Source organism: Medicago truncatula, chromosome 3, assembly GCF_003473485.1.
Source record: "Medicago truncatula cultivar Jemalong A17 chromosome 3, MtrunA17r5.0-ANR, whole genome shotgun sequence".
Lineage (NCBI taxonomy): Eukaryota > Viridiplantae > Streptophyta > Magnoliopsida > Fabales > Fabaceae > Medicago > Medicago truncatula.
The window spans coordinates 37,437,151-37,455,776 of NC_053044.1; the positions used below are offsets into that span (position 1 = coordinate 37,437,151).

General features: G+C 31.8%; 1 protein-coding gene across 3 annotated transcripts; it reads right to left on the minus strand.

Moving 5' to 3' along the window:
- Positions 1–7,969: 7,969 nt before the first annotated feature.
- Positions 7,970–17,301, minus strand: LOC11427815 (ribonuclease J). Of its 3 annotated transcripts, XM_024779863.2 has the most exons (18): positions 16,953–17,301; positions 16,580–16,814; positions 15,797–15,920; positions 15,023–15,079; positions 14,589–14,780; positions 14,427–14,504; positions 13,814–13,996; positions 13,629–13,709; positions 12,546–12,611; positions 12,354–12,446; positions 12,028–12,153; positions 11,457–11,570; positions 11,262–11,357; positions 11,076–11,173; positions 10,598–10,998; positions 9,421–9,881; positions 8,440–8,570; positions 7,970–8,319 (listed from the first exon to the last, which is right to left on the minus strand). In XM_024779863.2, the coding sequence occupies exons 1-17, from the start codon at positions 17,053–17,055 to the stop codon at positions 8,475–8,477; spliced, it is 2,604 nt and encodes an 867-aa protein (XP_024635631.1). In that variant the 5' UTR covers positions 17,056–17,301; the 3' UTR covers positions 7,970–8,319; positions 8,440–8,474. The 3 variants fall into 3 exon arrangements, with proteins under 3 accessions (XP_024635631.1, XP_003602090.2, XP_024635632.1); XM_003602042.4 differs by having other exon boundaries at positions 7,970–8,570; positions 16,953–17,300; XM_024779864.2 differs by lacking the exon at positions 16,953–17,301 and having other exon boundaries at positions 7,970–8,570; positions 15,811–15,920; positions 16,580–16,720.
- Positions 17,302–18,626: the final 1,325 nt, after the last annotated feature.

An 18,626-nucleotide genomic window follows, 5' to 3' on the forward strand; every position in this document is an offset into this window, starting at 1 on the left:
AGAAAGAACTTATATTTGTTGTTGTTGTTGTCTTGAGGGAAAAGAAAAGGTATTATTTCTCTTGGGCTGGGTTTAAGCATATAAGCCCAATCACAATATACACCTCCTTACTATTGAATCTTATAACATAAAAAATGTTTAGATAAAATCATAATTTTATATATCAAAAATAAAAATAAAAATAAGAAAGTTTTTCTTTAAAACTTTGTGCCTATTTGTTTAGATTTTTAAAATATTTTTTATGTTCTAGTTATTTTTGTGTTTATGTTTTTGGTATTTTTATTCTTTTTGAGTAATCAATGATTTTTTTATGTTTTTTTTAAAAAATAATTTTACTTTTTTTTAAGAATAAAAAATAATTTTAAAGTATAACAGTCTTTTTTTATTAAATAAGAAAATAAGAGTATTTTTTACACCTATGTCAAAGAGACACATGACATTTAAAAAGAGACAATTGCAGTCTAATTGGCTCGAGAGATTAGTCTACATAATTGTGCGCATAAGATATTTGTTCACACAAAAGAAAATCATTAAGACTTTAATGAAAAAAATCCAGTAAAACTTGTAGGTTTAATTGCACTTTTGACCTCCCAAATTTTATAATTGTACAATGTTAGACCTCAAGTTTAAAATGAACAATTTTGACCCTCAACTTTACCTCATTTTGCTTCATTGGTCCCTCATGCACATTTTGACCAATTTTGGCATGACTGTCGCATCTTCATACACTCTTCTTTTCTCTTACACTCCCATCTTCTCTCTTACTCTTACATTTACGGTAAACTGATAAAGCTTTATCTGCACTTGTCAGTGTTACTGTTTGGTGCATTTGCGGACTACTGTATTGCAAAAACTCATGTCTGTAGCTATGAAATTCCTTCCAAACACAACAATTAACCCCCAAGAAAACAAAAATGAAAAAATTCACAAGTTATCAAAACTGTTTTTGGAAAAAAGATACACAGTACATTGTTAATAAATAGTTTTCATCCCTACAAAGATATAGTTTTTGCTTTTAAACATCGTAAATTTTGTTTTGAGTTGGAGAACACAAGGAAAACTTGTGTGGTCATATTGTCATTGCCAGTATTCATTATAAACAAAAACAATTTTTTTGTTCTAATTTTATGACTAAATTTTCCTAACGTGAGAATAAGAGAGAAGACGGGAATGTGAAAGTGAAAACAAATGGAGGTTTGATTTGGAGGTGGATGGAGGAAGAAGAAGGACGATTGGATGGAGTGATTTCCTTATTTTTCACGTCAGCGTCTGCGAACATATGAAGATATCAATTCATTAAAAATAGCTAAATCATATTTTTTGTCAAAATTGGTCGGAATGTGCATGTGGAACTATAGTGATTGCAAAATGGGGTAAACTTGAGGGATCAAAACCACTCATTTTAAACGGAGGTCAAAATTGCACAATTATGAAAACAAAGAGGTAAAAAAACACAATTAAGCCATATTTAAAAGTGCAATTTAAAACAGAAAGTAAGAGGAAACAAAAAAATGTTCTAAACTAGTGTAACGCCTCGTGTCAAGCACGAGATACATTTTATTTAAAATGTTTTAACAAGGTTTGCACATAAATAAGTTTTTTAGATATTATTTGACTTTTTTAGTTTGATTTGATTCAGAATTTTGATATTATGTAGTACTTTATCTTCGTATTTAAAATTGAAACAGAGTTCGCAGGGACATGCCAACTCTGCTTAAAATAGTGAGAAAAAGTACAACTATGCTTAAAATATAAAAATACTATAAATTACTATATTCTTAAAAATATATCTAATTAATAAGAGGTATGATTACCTCTGTTATAATCTACCATTATGGCTCTGCCATCTCTTTAGAAATCTTCTGCCACCTCACCTTTTTTTCGAAACCTTCATCACTTACGATGTACCAACATGCAACGATGGTGCGATGAGTGGCGTCGTCCCCCCGCACCACCCTTTTTTCGGTTCCCACAACAATTCGTGTTGTTGGTTTCCGATTCAACCAGTACCGCATCTGCTACGGGTGGTGGTTGTTGAGTTGTTGGTATTCATAAATTGTTGGTTGTCACCGGCGATCTTGTTTGGTTCTGTGTGTTGGCTTCTCAATGGCAGAACCCCGCGTTGGTTTGGTTGAAACCCGAAAGGGTCCGTTCTTTATCCTCTATTTTGCCACCGTTTTAGACCTTTTTCGCCGCCGTGTGGATTGGTTATGGTGGGTCATTCGAATCCGCCGTCTCCTCCCTTTCTTTGGAGGTGGTTGCGGTTCTATGTTGGGCCAGAAATGACTATTAATTTGATGTTGATCATAGCAGTAAACAGTTAGTGCGTGTGGATTTTTTAATTACCGTGTTGGCGGTTGAATCTACTCCCCACTCTCAAGAATATGTATGTGTTTCGTATCCCATTAATCCTTGATTGACATGAGACTGTGTGGACTTGAAAGAGTTGTTAATGCTTGTTGCCGTTATTGCAGGGAGTTGATGACACGTGATCCGATTTTGTGTTGAAGATCGATCAATTCGCCAAATTATAGACCCGTTTTGCCCTCACAAACGTCTATCGTTAATGGTATTCGTTTGTTAGAATTAATTAGGGTGGATCCACTTGGATTGACTAGTCAAATTTTTTGTCCTCCCAAATTTCGTATAATTTTTTTCTTTTTTTAATAATATATATGAGCAACTGACAATCGATTAAAGTAGGGTACCAACTTAATTGAGATTATTCTTTTTGCTCTTGTCTTATAAAAATATAATAAAAAATCTACCACTTTGAATAAAACTATTACTTTTTTTATTTAATCACAATACTCTCTCGGATTTCAATTATAAAAAAAATATCAAAGTTAAAAAATTTACTTATATGCAATTAGTTTTCTCGAATGTTTCTAAAAAAAGTTAAATTTATGAAAAGTACCATCTATTGGAACTTGTTTCATGAGAATAAAAAAATATTAAAAATAAAACTTACATGAGTTAAAATGTATATTAAGATAAATAACATTAAATAGAGTCAAAGTAAGTTATATATATTTTTTTAATTTAAGATAATATAAGGTAGTTGTTTATTTTTTATATCTAACATTGGAGAGAATCCCTAAAAAAATATTGGAGAGAGTATTTCTCTCGGAAGCAAATTATCTTTAGTGAGAAAAATTTGAGAAAACAATTTTATTTAATCTTCACTCTTCATTTTTTTTTAATTAGAGATCAAGGTCACAAATTAAAACAATCTAACCTAATTTGGTTATGTTTTAGTGTAGTTATGATTTCGAATTCATCATTTCCCCTTTTTTTCAAGCAAACACTTCCTCCTTCTTAATGTTCCTAACCAAAATCCACAAACTAAAACCTCCATCAAACATGGGAAGAAAAAGGTAGGAGATCTATGTCAACGCAACTAAAAATAAATGTAATTGTTTTACCAATTATTAGAAAATGTATTTACTAAAAGGATTGTGGAAAAATATCTCCTTCATCAAAATAAACATACATTTTTTTTAGTTCTTTTTGTCTCCATAATTTAACGGTTGAATTTGATCTTAGTTGATTGAAAAAAAATTTGTAACATCGTTTTCCAATCTCTAAAGAAACAAATAAAATGGTTCAAGTAAATGAATAAATATGTATGTTTTAATGGTATTAAATAATCAAGTTGATAGTTATAAATACTTACCTAGGAACAACTTAACTTTTGCCAAAAAAATTGTCAGATTCGTCTTTTTAAATTTACCGGAAGATAGAAAAAAGAGTACGTTCAAACTGATATCTCTTAAAAATTAATTGACAAATAATTAAAATAATAATTAAATATCATAATCTATTATATATTAAAAATAAAAACAAATCGATTAAACCCATTCGAATTCAATTCAATGTTCTTGTAATGTATCTTTGTATTCTCCTTCAATATCCGCCACAATTGATTTAATTTCTTTCATTCTTCAAGGCTTACTTAAGTAAAAATTATTTTATTGAATCCTTATTATTTTTAGTGTGGAGAGAGTGCGGAAGCTAGGAAAGTCAATTGGATTAAGTGAGATAAGGTCTGTCATGGTTCATATAGTTGTTGCTTGAGGGTTCGTATGATGCAGAATTTTAACTTATCTTTGTTACGTGAATAGTTTTGGAGGCTAATATGGATCAATGAGTTTGCATTTTAAAGTTTTAGCTTCTTAGAATAGGTTGGGTGAGTTCATGTGAAGAGTGGGGACAATTAGGCATATGTGTGGTAAAATTACTTCCATGGTGTTAAAATAGGGGTGGAGATGGGGATTAGAAATTGGTTTGATGACAACTTGATGATAGTGGAGAGAATGAGAAAAATACTCCTTTTTTTGCAATGATTCGTGGTTGTATAGTGGTCCTTTGTGTGACATATTTAGAAGAACTTTTGAGTTATATCAAAATAACTCTATGCCATTTAAGGAGATACGTAGGTTAGGGTTGGATGGGGTGGAGACGATGTCATAAAAAATTTCTTGGAATGAGGTGCATGGGATATATTGCTATTTGTTGGACACAATTATTTTTAAGGGTAGCGTTTTTGATAAGTTTCTTTAAAGTTGATCATGGTGAAAGGTACCATGACAAAGGGGTATATCATCTAGTTGCAAGTGGAGCATGATCAACCTATGACTCTAAAAAAATCTCATTATGAACAAAGTAGCTCCTCTAAATGTCTCTCTCTTTTCGTGGAGGCTCTTGAATATCTGAATTCTAATAAGTGGCAACTTAGCTTGATGGAGTAGTTAAAATATGGACTTATTTTTATGTCCTGGCAGATGTGAAAATGAGGAGAATTATCTTTTTTATTTTTAGTGTGAATTCTATAGTAGCATATGACATAATACTCTAAAGTGGTTGGAATTATTGTGTTCTTCCAATTAATTATTGTGATGGTACTCTTCATTTCAGTGGTTCTCAATTGTTCCAAAAAAAGTTCGTTTTAGTTTTTAGTTGATTTTGCTTACTTGCATTTGGATTATTTGGAAAGACAAAAATTCTTACATTTTTGTCACAAGAACCAGTTTATGGTGTTGTTAGATAAATTTACATTTCTTGTTTACTGGATACAAAATGCTAAGAAATCATGTATGTATTTTGAGTTGAAATGTTGGTGGAATAATCTTTCTACTTGTCTTGGTTATTCTACCTCATGATTTGGTTCTTTTGTATCTATGCATGTTGAACTTTGTATTTTCCTTTATTGGGCAAATCTTGTGCTTGAAGGGTTTTTAACATAATTGATTTGAGGTCTTCATACAAACAAAATCCACCCAGTCAAGACACCAACTACATCAATATATAATTTATTTCATGTTGTTAGAAAGAGATAGGGGTTTGAAATTAGTTTGATGATAAAAATATGATTTAAATTACATTTCATGTCGTAAGAATTATTGAAAACATCATATGCAGTGTAAACGAATACATGTTTGTAGGTACCAAAGAAAATTTAGATATTTTGACTTCTGTGTTAATTGTAAAATTCAGCTTGTATTCGTTGTGTGATGGTCTATACGAACCATTGTTGCAAGCAAATTCAAATGAGAAAACCGTGAACACCATTCCCTCTTGGTGTTGCTCCTTGAACTTGTAGATCAATGTTCCTTGTACAAACACACCTATTCGATCACTCTAGATAACAAAGATTAAAACACTATACTTTAAACAAAAAAACAAAAAACAAAAACGGTATGAAAAAAGTATCTTTCGATCCATCAAAACCAACTCCTTAGAAAATGGTAGTTTTTTATTTCTGTAGTCTTGAAGAACCCTCACAACCAATGTCCACGATTATTTTCTTGTCGAAAATTCAGAGATGAAGTAGTGTTTCGTAGACATTTTTCTTTGCAATAGAAAAAATTACAAAAATTACTTAGAATAGATATCAGAGAACCAGAGAACAGAAAAAGAAGAACTATATTTTGTGATTGTTGTGTACTCGTACCCAAAAGCGCTACTATTTGTATAGAAAAATAGTACTATAACGGTTAATATCTATTAATTATTAATTTGACCGTTTTAAAATTAATATTATCAACTTATTTAATATTATAAAATGTGCATTTAACTATTAGATTATATTTCATGTAACCTACAAAAAAATTAACTTCATAACATTTGAAATTTAATAATATCTTATTAATATTAAGTAATATAATTTTGTAACGAATAAAAATTAATTATATAACCTTAAAACTAATTACTACAATTAAATTTTTAATTAGTAGGTTACTGTCATACTATAACGGACCAAAATTCAAAATATAATTTATTCAAGTTATTTATTATAATTTTGTAACCTACCAAATTTTTAATGTACCATATAAATTTTAATCGAACCAATTATTATATTAATAATTATTTGATTGTAACCAACTATGTATTTTATGTACAATTTAATGATTAATAAAAAATGATTTTTAATAATAATTATAATTAATAAGCTTGTATTAAAAATTAGGAGAAATTTTTGGAACAAATGCCAAGTAGGATTATGATGATGTGGACATCTTTAGAGGAGAGGATTTTGGAATAGGCTATTTCTAAAAACTCTAAATTGTTAGTATATATCAATATATAATTTATTTCATGTTGCTAGAAAGGTATGGAGGTTTGAAATTAGTTTGATGATAAAAATATGATTCAAGTTATATTTCATGTCGTAAGAATTATTGAAAACATCATATGCAGTGTAAACGAATACATGTTTGTAGGGATTAAAGAAAATTTAGATATTTTGACTTTTGTGTTAATTGTAAAATTCAGTTTGTATTTGTGATGGTCTATACGAACCACTATTGCAAGCAAAATCAAATGAGGAAACCGTGAACATCATTCCCTCTTGGTGTTGCTCCTTGAACTTGTAAATCAATGTTCTTTGTATAAACGCACCTATTCAATCACCCTAGATAACAAAGATTAAAACATTATACTTTAAACAAAAAAATACAAAAAAAAAAAAAAAAAAAAAAAAACGGTATGAAAAAAGTACATTTCGATCCATTAGAACCAACTCCTTAGAAAATGATAGTTTTTTTATTTCTGTAGTCTTGAACAAACCAAGCACGAACAACCCTCACAACCAATGTCCACGATTATTTTCTTGGCGAAACATTAGAGATGAAGTAGTGTTTCGTAGACATTTTTCTTTGCAATAGAAAAAATTACAGAAATTACTTAGAATAGATATCAAAGAACTAGAGAACAGAAAAAAAAGAACTATATTTTGTGATTGTTGTGTACTCGTACTCAAGAGCTCTACTATTTATATAGAAAAATAGTACCATAACGGTTAATATCTATTAATTATTAATTTGACCGTGTTAAAATTAATATTATCAACGTATTTAATATTATAAAATGTGCATTTAACGATTAAATTATATTTCATGTAACATACAAAAAAATTAACTTCATAACATTTGAAATTTAATAGCATCTTATTAATATTAAGTAATATAATTTTGTAACCAACAAAATTTAATTATATAACCTTAAAAACTAATTACTACAATTAAATTTTTAATTAGTAGGTTACTGTTATAGTGTAACGGACCAAAATTCAAAATATAATTTATTCAACTTAGTTATTATAATTTTGTAACCTACCAAATTTTTAATGTACATATAAATGTCAATTGAATAATAATTATATTAATAATCATTTGATTCTAACGTATAAATTTTTAATGTAACATATAAATTTTAATCGAAACAATTATTATATTAATAATTATTTGATTGTAACCAACTATGTATTTTATGTACAATTTAATGATTAATAAAAAACGGTTTTTAATAATAATTATAATTATTAAGCTTGTATTAAAAATTAGGAGAAATTTTTGGAACAAATGCCAAGTAAGATTATGATGATGTGAACATCTTTAGAGGAGAGGATTTTGAAATAGGCTATTTCTAAAAACTCTAAATTGTTAGTATAAAGATTTATCCCCGTTAGTGTTCTAAGTATATTTTTGGTACATTAAACTAACAAATGAACAAGCAAATCAAGCTATCATCAAGGGCAAGTAATATCAAGATTTTCCTATGACTATCAATGTTGTATGTCACCAGAACGCAGAAGACATTTACACATTTATGGCACCCAAAACGTGCCACTAACAAAATTAATAAAATTGATTGCAGATTATGACATACATATTAGACAAAAGAAACAAAAATATTGGGGCGTGTATTGGATGTGAAGTAAACTCATCCCCCTCTAAAACCCATATACGCTTTCCCTTGATAGCTTAGCTTGGGTTAGAATCAAAGCCAGTCCCTTTTATGCTGCCTATTCCCTTGGCCCTAAAAAAATTATGGATATTAAATACCAATGGTCCATGTTACTAGAACCATGTAATTGATGGATTATCTTCTTGGTCACCTAGCTCAGACTTGTGGTCATTCTAAATGCAGAAAGCTCACCAAAATATTTCTTATTCTGCCCACCACATTTCCAATCAATTTGTTGCCGGTGTTTCATCACTAGACAATATCCTTTCCATGTCCTCAAGATATTGCCAATTTTTTCTGCTATCTTTCCCATTCTTGATCTCCTGATTAGAATACAAAATAAGTTATTGTTGAAATAGTGGCAATGTCAGACAATTGTATTTATTATCATTTCCTACACTTGTACTAAAGCTGAATATAATCCCTCTTATTATAGATAATAACGAGATATACATGGTCTAAAATGCTTTCATTCATAGTATGAGATTATCCTAACTTTCTCTACATTAAAATGTGTAGTTAACATCGAGAAAGACAGAGTTGAACGGAAGACTCATGTTTCTTCTTTGTGTAAAACAAAGTGGGGTAAAATTAAAAGAAGTTGCCAGCAATGATAAAAGGGTATGTACTACCTATGGCATGCAATTGATATTGCTTATCACAATAGAAAGAACTTATAAATGATATATTCATCCTAGCTGTGTGAAGCAATTGAAGGGAGGATTAGGGATAGCCTCACACCACCATGTAAGCAGCAGTTTCACACCGAAAAAGATGCAAGAAAACCTCTTGAAAAAAGAAAGTCTTTCCTAATCTTACACAAGAAAAGCAACGTAAATCGGTGTACATTATTATGGGAATTTTTCAAAAGTTCATATATATATAACAGAAATGAGAGACAGTGACAATCAGAACAAGAGTTTAATTTTCTTTCACATGTGAACTGATATAGAAGTTTCCTCGAGTTCAATTTAGTACGAGGGAGAAAATTTCATGGATTGGTTTTCAGTACAATTTTATGAACAAAACCCATCCATCATTTTTTACGGTTTTACCTTTGTACCTCCCAAACTGATCATTAAACATAAAAACCAGTATGCTTAGAATTACTATTTAAGTGATAGCATGGTGTTCTTTATAATCTTAACAGCAAGTTGCTTATACGAAACGAACCTCATATTTAAGTGCCAAAGATGTCCACAAAGATTTGCATTGTCCAGGACTTCTGCTGATCCCATCAGCCAACAAGCTCTGAGATATCTCTTCCCAGAGAGCCATCCTTCCTTTCACAACTTTAAATCTGTCACGGAGGTCACTTCGCAAATCAATTAGCTTCTTAACTTCCTCAGTTTTCCATTTATTTTTCTTTTCTGATTTTGAAGACTCTGGCTCAGAATCAGACATTTCTTCAGACTTGGCTTCATCTATGTCTTCAGAATCATCTTGCTTTGTATTTGACTTATGCTCCTTTCGTGAAACATAACCATTGTTTGCTTTGATTGATTTCTCAACTGATGATGCAATGAATGGCTTCCAAAATTCATCCGATTCCCCTGAATCAGATAAATCGCCTTCAGCTGCAGTTGTAATGGTCTCTATCTCAACTAATAGTCCTTCTATATCAATGCCATCATCTGCACTAATTAATAGAACATGTCTGAGAATAAACATAAAAGATCAAGTCATAAAAAAATTACACCAAAAAAATTTGGTGTAAATAAGGTATTGAAGGAATAGTTCATATTTTCAATTACTAAATACACTGTAGTTAGGCAAAATTTATTTGTTAGTTTTGAGAACATATGAATCCACCGTCTCAAGATTTACACCCAAAGTGAGACTTCTTAGCTTCATAGTAATCAAAACTTATTTGGAGAATTGAAGTGACCTTCAACATTGCATTGTTTTGTGAAGATAAATGCTAGAGTGAAAACCATAGTTAGATCGGTTCACACATAAAAAGCTTCCTTTGAGTTTCACAAAAAATAGACCAGCTGAATGCAGGAACCTGAGTGTCGCATACTCGCATGCCAATAACAGTAGCATTCTACTAGTTTCTTTTTAGTTTTCAAAAAAAATATTCTTAGAGAACTCATGTTAATGTCAGTATGATTATGATAAGATAGGTGCAGAGCCTGAATGTTTCCTTCCACTCTGCTTTTACCATGGATATATGGGATCGTTGGTCAGTTTTGCCATTTATACAGGTAAGAAAATGGATTCAAAAGAATCGAACAAACACTTTACATCACATATTTAATAAATTGAAAATACAACCACAAAAGCGAACCAACCAGATCCCAGCAGTTGACAGTTCAATATGTATTTCTCAAACATACAATGATGTTACCTCTTATTTGCAGTGCGGTGGACTGGTTTTCCTTTCTATGTTCATCCACTGATCTTCTAAATGTTGATATTCCAGGACCAACTTGGGATTTGCCAGACAATTTTGTGTTTATCTCATCAGCAAAAACAGCTCCAGGATTTTCTATGGCAATGGCAATTACTTCAGGCCGTTTACCACTGTACTTCCTCACCATCTTCCTCAACACCTCTGACACAGTTCTTTCCATGTGAGGCAGTGGACTTTTGACAGGACAACTAGAAAGAGCTGCATGAGCAGCTTTATACAGTGCATCTAACAGCTTCCCTTTGTCCAGCCATAGACATCTTGTGGTAATTCTTATCTTCCCTTTTAAGGTGTTTCCAGCCAAACTTTCTAAATTTTTAGGGCGAAATATTTCCATGCTGTAAAAGATAAATATTAGGACACACTAAACATCTTATACTTCTCTTTGACTTACGATAAAAACTGAAAAATTTACCTAACCACGATGATGCCATCTAATGCAATTCTCATTCTTTCATCAAGGAAGAGTTCACCGGATGTACCGAATGCTTTGTCACCATCACTATATTTCAACTGCATGAGAAAAGGAAACCCAAAAAAATCACATAGCTTATTAGATACTTTCTAAAAGGGGCCAAAGAGCATACTCAGGGCCACTAACCTGTAAATTTTCTTTTCCAAGGGAAATGAAACCATTAGAAAGAACCCTTCTATTTCTCAAGTGTGAAACACCAAGCATCTCTCCATTCTTAATAACCTGGTGCATAAAGATCATCAGTCAATTTCAACATGTTATGTAAGAACTCACATTAAATACATCTCTATCACAAGATCTGCTTGGGAGGAAATGGCTCACAGCAGTATGCCGAATGCCAGTTGATTTTCCAAGTGATTCATGCTCCTTCAGGAACAAGTATTCTCCATGTACAGGAAGAAAATGTTGCGGCTTCACAATTCTAAGTACTTCCTCCTGCAAAAATATAGATTTTATTTACTTCTTAGTAACATGTCATGTTAAAAAAAAATAGAAATCGTACGAAAAGACACATCACATGAATGATTGTACTGAAAAGGCATCAAAAGAAAGAAACTAGTTTGAAAAGGCTTGATCATTCATGCATGCAATTTCTAAAAATCTCGCTATCTGGATATTTAACCACGAAGATAGACAATCACCTCATTTTTCTTACCCAAATACTAAGGAGAACAGGGAAAACATTGAAAGGTAAAATTAAGATGTAACAATGTCCAGTTTCTTTCAAAATAGTTTTTAAACTATCCTTGGTTAGCAGAGTTATAATAATAATTTGGTAATTGTTGTATATCTTCAAAAAAAATGAATAGACAAGGATAAGCAAATAAAAAATATCGATACGTAAACTAAAAGGAGGAACAAAGAAACGTTGTCATTCAATAAAAAAACTTACCAATTCTCCACGATATGCATGTCCAGATGTGTGCAAGTTTTCATTTCTCCCCATAACTATTGTTGATCCAATCTCTGATATGCGATTCATCATTTCCATCACACGGGACTCATTACCAGGGATAACCTGACAAATTGATTTTAAATCAGAGAACAAATAAAAAACACAAACTAGTTTGTGGATAAAAAAATATAAGGTGTTGCTAGAAAGGATTGGAAGTTAGAATAGCAGGTTGTAATTTCATAATAGGTTTTTTGCTTATACTACCCATATTAAGCTTCAAGATAAAGTTAATACCAAACAGATAATGCAGTATTTTACCATACCTTAGCTGAATACAAAACAATATCTTCCTTTGTAAGTTTGAAAGCATGGCTACTTCCAAAAGATGCAAGATTTAAGGCAGCACGTGGCTCTGCCTGACACAATAGCAAATATTTTTGGTCATATGCCTTGTATTCCAATGTTCATATTTCATGAAATTAGGCAGTATTTTAAGGATAGTGTAAGTAACTTACTTGAGAGCCAGTTGTTACAATAAGCAGATCCTTAGGTGCATAAGCATCAATATCCTCTGCTTTCACCTGTGTAAAATTAGAGACAATGAGATGCAGGGCAACAGACATAAGACGTACACACGCAATTATAAATATAATAAAGCTGAATAGGTTCTATTATTATAAATATAAATCACAAATGGTGCACAGATAATGAATTGTATCTAACTAGCATGAAGACAAAACAGATGCATAAAAATTAGACAAATAGTTATTCCCTCGAAAGCTGTTAAAGTAGGGAGTAAATACTGCCTGAAAATTCTACCAAAGATGTAAAGACTGAAATATGGCAAGAAATCACTTGATCATAAAGTGCCAAGAATAATACTATTTATAATCAAAACAGACCATCTAACATGGAAGTTTAGTCTTAAAAGTAGATGGTTATACTGAAAGATGATTTTTGAATGAAATAATAAAGGGAGGCAGGCCGATTAGTCACAGATAATGACAGCATACTGTATTTAAAGGACCATAATGAACCTCTTGAAATCAGTGTAGTCAAAGGCACTGAAGTCATATATGTCAAAAAGGGCTCCCAAAGTTAAAATACATCGGAAAATTCATGTGGTGATTTATCAACTTGCAATGAATTTCCTCCAACAACAAATTAATAAATCAATACGATTACAGTATTCTGTCCAACTTCTGAAAAACCATAACCAGTGACTTGCCTGTTGGTGTGAGCTGTCCTTTACAAGATTGTAGGAGATATTTTAGGAGATATAGTTAGTAATTATTAATTACTCCGTTTTTGGTTATATTAGAAATATTGTTTTACATGTATATATAACCTATTCCTCTTCTGTAACATGTACTGAAAAAAAGGAATGAGAAATACTGATATATCAGTTTGACATTGCCTACATGCACTGCATTTCTGCTAAAAACCTAGTAAATGAAAAAGCAGATCAGCACTAGACTTCAGCATGACTGTATGGTCCATGTGTTGGGATGGGGGGTAGAAATTTAAAAATTAGGTCCAGTCACCAAGTGCATCAAATTAGGAAGAATTCTAGAGAAAATTCTCAAAGATTTTATTACCAGAGTGGATGGGTCAAATGGAGCCTTTCCATCCTTCCAAGCTGCTTCTAAGTATGTCCTTAAGGACATGCCAACAAATACCTGATATAATAATCATACAACTATAGTCTCTTAGCATTTTGTCATTCTAAACAAGAAAACCATTATCAATTGCAGAAAAGAATACTAGCTAGTGGGAACATTACCAACTTTCTCCCAGTTAAATCAGCAGCCGCTTTGACACTTCCAATCCGATGTAGATTTGATGCAAACTGGGTTGTAATAACCCTTCCTTTTGAAGCTGAAATATGCCTCAATAATGAATCTGCCACAACTGATTCACTGGTTGTCCTTCCAGGTGAGAGCACATTTGTTGAATCACTCATCATCTGAAAAGCAATATCCAAAGCCATGTTTGCTTGTGATTAACATTTAAGATAAGAGGGGACATGCACATTGAAAAGAATACCCACTAACCAAAGTAGAGATTACATATTTAAAATATTTATAGCAAAAGAAAAATAATGCATTGAAATTTTGAAGAAGTGGGAACATGTCCTTTGAGCAGTTCTACCAGCACTGCTACTGACCATGAAAGCCATATTCAGCTTAACAGGGACTATTTGAGTACTGCTCAGAGAGCACCACCACAATTGAAAATATTTATATAAACTCAAGGAAACTTATAGTAGCCTGGGAAACCCTCATGCTCTTCAAATTGCATTAAGTTTATCTCTTTCTTAACATTAAACCCAACGATATAAGCTAAAGATATATTATTTAAACCAGTAATTAGTAGCAAAGATCCAGTTGACTTACCAATGTTACTCCTTCTTTAGAGAGTTCCTCTAAACCCTCCCGATCAAAAACTTTCCCGTCAAGTGGTGTCTCGTCAATCTGATGAATCAACCTTTTCAGCAACAGGAGATTCAAGGTAAATGAAAGGTACAATACACTGAGAATTAAAAGTAAAATTCTAACCTTCCAATCCCCAGTGTGAAGAATAGTCCCATCAGAACAACGAAGAACTAGTCCACAACAGTCGGGAATAGAGTGAGTCACCCTGATTGGTTCTATTTCAAATGGCCCAGCGACAAACTTGTTCTTTGTTCTAAATATTTTGAGTCTAGATGGAAGGAAAATACCATGCTCCTTCAAACGTTTTTTTATAAGCTGTTAAAAAGAAAAAGTATCACCTTCTCTGTACTGCAATGGACAAAATAAACAATGCAAAGAACAGATATTTTATGACAAAATTATGCAAACAAATTTTTAGTTATAATAGATATCTATTACAGTGACGAAAACTGAAGAACGCGAGAGTTATTCAGCTTCAAGATATGTGGATACTGACATCTATCATTAAACCAATTCAAAAACTAGCATTTATAGAAATAAATTTTCTTGCCGAATACCTCCATTGTAAAGGAAGATGCAAAAATTGGTGTATTGGAATCCAATGCTGGGATGACCTGATGAACCAGGATAAGTTATGTTAAGAACCAACATAAATAAAGGACAAATTGCATTGCTATGAATAATCTATTATAGTAAAATTGTAAGGAAAATGAAGTATTAGAAGGAAGGTAAAAGAAATATATATTCAAGTAAAAGAATAATAACTCATTAAACTTTAAGTGAATAAAGTTACATACAAAGACAATAAGGACTGAATCAAGCCTATTATGCAGCAGCCTCTTTGAAATAACTTTGTGACTTGCGAGGCCCACAATTGTTTCATATATAATTGGTATAAATTATTTATGAACCACATTTCAAACAAAAGTCTCCAACTTAGATGGAATCTTAACCTCTGGAAAATACCCATAAAACACCAAACTTTGAAACATCTGAATTTCAAATCAGAAAAAGAAATGAAGATAGGAATCATTTGCAAATGAAAGTAATTTGAAAGTACATAGTAGTCCCAAGTCCCAACCAAAGAGTCCTATGTCTAAAACATGTGGCACCTCCCGAGCCACCAATTGCAGAATTAAGTTATTTGATGGTTGCAATTCAGTAAATGTAAATCTAATTCAGAGCTCATTATAATTTATTATGATACAACGCATCAAACATGAGCATTATAATTTGAAATATCACTTCACTAATAGTGTTAACAAAAGTTTTATTTTCTTTTTAATCATTAATAAGTCAAGCCAGCAATCCAATAGAGAAGGAAGCATTACCCAGGGCAACGCACCAATATGATCTTCATGACCATGTGTTATAACAAGCGCTTCAATTTTGTGGCTCCATTTTCTTATAAACGTTGTATCAGGTATAATCTTTTGTACTCCGAGGTCATCATAGCTGAAAAACCACACCGCATACATCCCAAAATTACTCAACCAAATAGAAGCAAAAGAAATCGCACAGAAAACAACAACTTGACAACGACTTTGGGCTTGTTCGGATTGACATATTTGAGCTTATCTACTGACTTAAACACATGTGAGACTGTTTAGGAGACCTTATGGAAATAGCATATGACATGCCCATAAGTTATTTTCAGCTTTTTTTCCATAAGCTCTTCAAGATAGCTTATGAAAACATCTTATAGCTTTTATATGAAAACAGTTTGACTTTATTTTACCTTTTGTTATAAAAAATAACTTGTACAAAAACACCTATACAATACGTGTTTATGCTATAAGCGCTTAATTAAGCTGTTTATCCAGACGGGCTTTTGTATGTCTTAAACTTCTGACGGAATGTTCATAAAGCCTAGCTCAACTAGTAATGTCGATATTGTTAGGCTGAACACCTTCACCCGTGTTTGAACCCAGGACTTCACAGTTATGTGTGTGAGTTTCAGGTGGTGTCTGTCACTTTGTCTCCAGACCAGAAAAGGATAAATTTATGACGCAAACATAAAGACTTACCAAAAACCTTTAATTTGTAGCTTATTCATAAACACTTATATGATAGGGGCTTATGCTTAAACATACAAGGCGATGAAAAGAACTTACTCAGGAAACATGATACCAGCATCAATGAGGATATAACGGTCATGATTCCCAACGAGCATACAGTTCATTCCAATTTCACCTAAACCACCAATAGGAAGAACACGTAAAGGTGGTCCGTCATTTCCTTCATAAAATTGCTCCATCCTACGTTGAACAGAATCTTCCATACTTTTTCTTGGACCTTCAATTCTTCTCCTTCTTTTTTGTGGTACCCTAGAAGTAGATCCATCATTTCCTACTCGTGCATAAAAAATAACCTCCAATTACATATTTCCATTACATTATGATAACAATATCTAGCATATATATAGTATATAGTAATTGCATGAAATACAGTAAATGGGAAAAGGTGTGAGGTTGTTGTTATGACTACCTGAGGCTGAGAGTGCTGAAGCTGAAACGGAGAGTCTGGTTGGTTTAGAGCGGAGGGAGAGGAGGGAGTGAGGAAGTGGAGGGAGGGAGGTGAGAGTAGCCATTTTTGTAAGAAAAGAGAAAACCCTAACTATGCTATGCTATGCTATGCTTAAGTGGAACTAGATAGTTGATAGCGGGAAATGGAGATTTTGTTCATTCAGTGGATTGGTTTTGGTTGAGTTCGGCTTCATAAATATCTTCCTTATCGATTTCTTTCTGCAGCATTACGACATTTAATTCGAACGTGTCTACCACACGTGTGGATGTTGCTACTAAACCCCTTCTTAGTTCTTTCACTTCATTCATTTTCTTTGTACACAGTTGCGTCACGACTCCTTATATCTTCGGATTAAGATTGAATGAGATCAAGGTGCATTACTACTGCATTTCATTGTTTTTTATTTTTAGGGATACAGCATTTCATTGTTAAAAAATAAACTAATGACACCTTCGCTTCGCTTATACCGTGTTTGATTTTAAAGTTGCGTGAAACTATTTAGGGATAATATAAGAGTTTTTCTACTTGCACCCTAGTTAATCATGGTTGCATCCCAAAATGACAAGATTACCCTTTCATAAAATTTGATTTTCAAAAAGTCTATTCCTTCTTTTTTGGTTACACCCCAAAACCATAATTCTTCAATCGATCGATTGTGTTCTGCGAAGATTTTCAAAACCATACTTTCTCACATCCATTCATGATTTCAAAGAAAATTCGAAGCAAATCAGGTTAGCAAGTGTTGTTCTTCAATCGATTGTGTTTTTCTTGTTATGGGTTCTCAGTTCTGATTTTGTGTTTTCCTTGTTCTGCGATTCACAGTTCTGCGATTTTGTAAACTCAGTTTAAGTAGGTTCATGTAAACTCAATTTAAGTAGGTTCATGTAAACTCAGTTTAAGTATGTTCATGTAAACTCAGTTTAAGTATGTTAATGTTAACTCAGTTTAAGTAGGTTCATGTAAACTCAGTTTAAGTAGGTTCATTACATGAACCTACTTAAACTGAGTTTAAGTTAACCTTGCCAATGTAAATTAAAACCGTAATGGTACAGTGCATCAGTGCAGTTGAAGGAAAAAAATTGAAACTAGCAAATAGAAGAAGAAATTCACTTACTTATATCCAATTGAGTATGGATGGAAAATATTTTGATTCACTCTTTAATTTTCATGGAGATTGATATTGAACATCAAATTGTTTGATCAATCGCTTTGTGGGGTGAAAGAGGGTGAAACTCACTGACAATGAATAAAATTAGGGTTTTAAGAAAATTTATATAAAAGGGCAATTTTGGTATTATAATTTTTTTTTAAGAAAATTTGGGTGTAACCAGAAAAACATGGGGTGTAAATAGAAAAACTCATAATATAAGAGACAAAAAAACTTTTAGTCCTCCTTAAAACACACCAAAAAAATTTTTTTGTCATAAGTGTAAGACAGGTAAAATATCAAAATAGCATTTTGTTTACTTAAATATTATATAAGATAAAAAAGGGTACCCTACATAAACTCATGTTATGTATTTTGTTAATGGAAAATGTTAACTTGTGCCCTTAAGGCACAAGATAAGGATCTTATAATAGAAATAAACAATAAATATTGTATTAAAAATATAACTTTTTAAGTTTTTAAGGTTA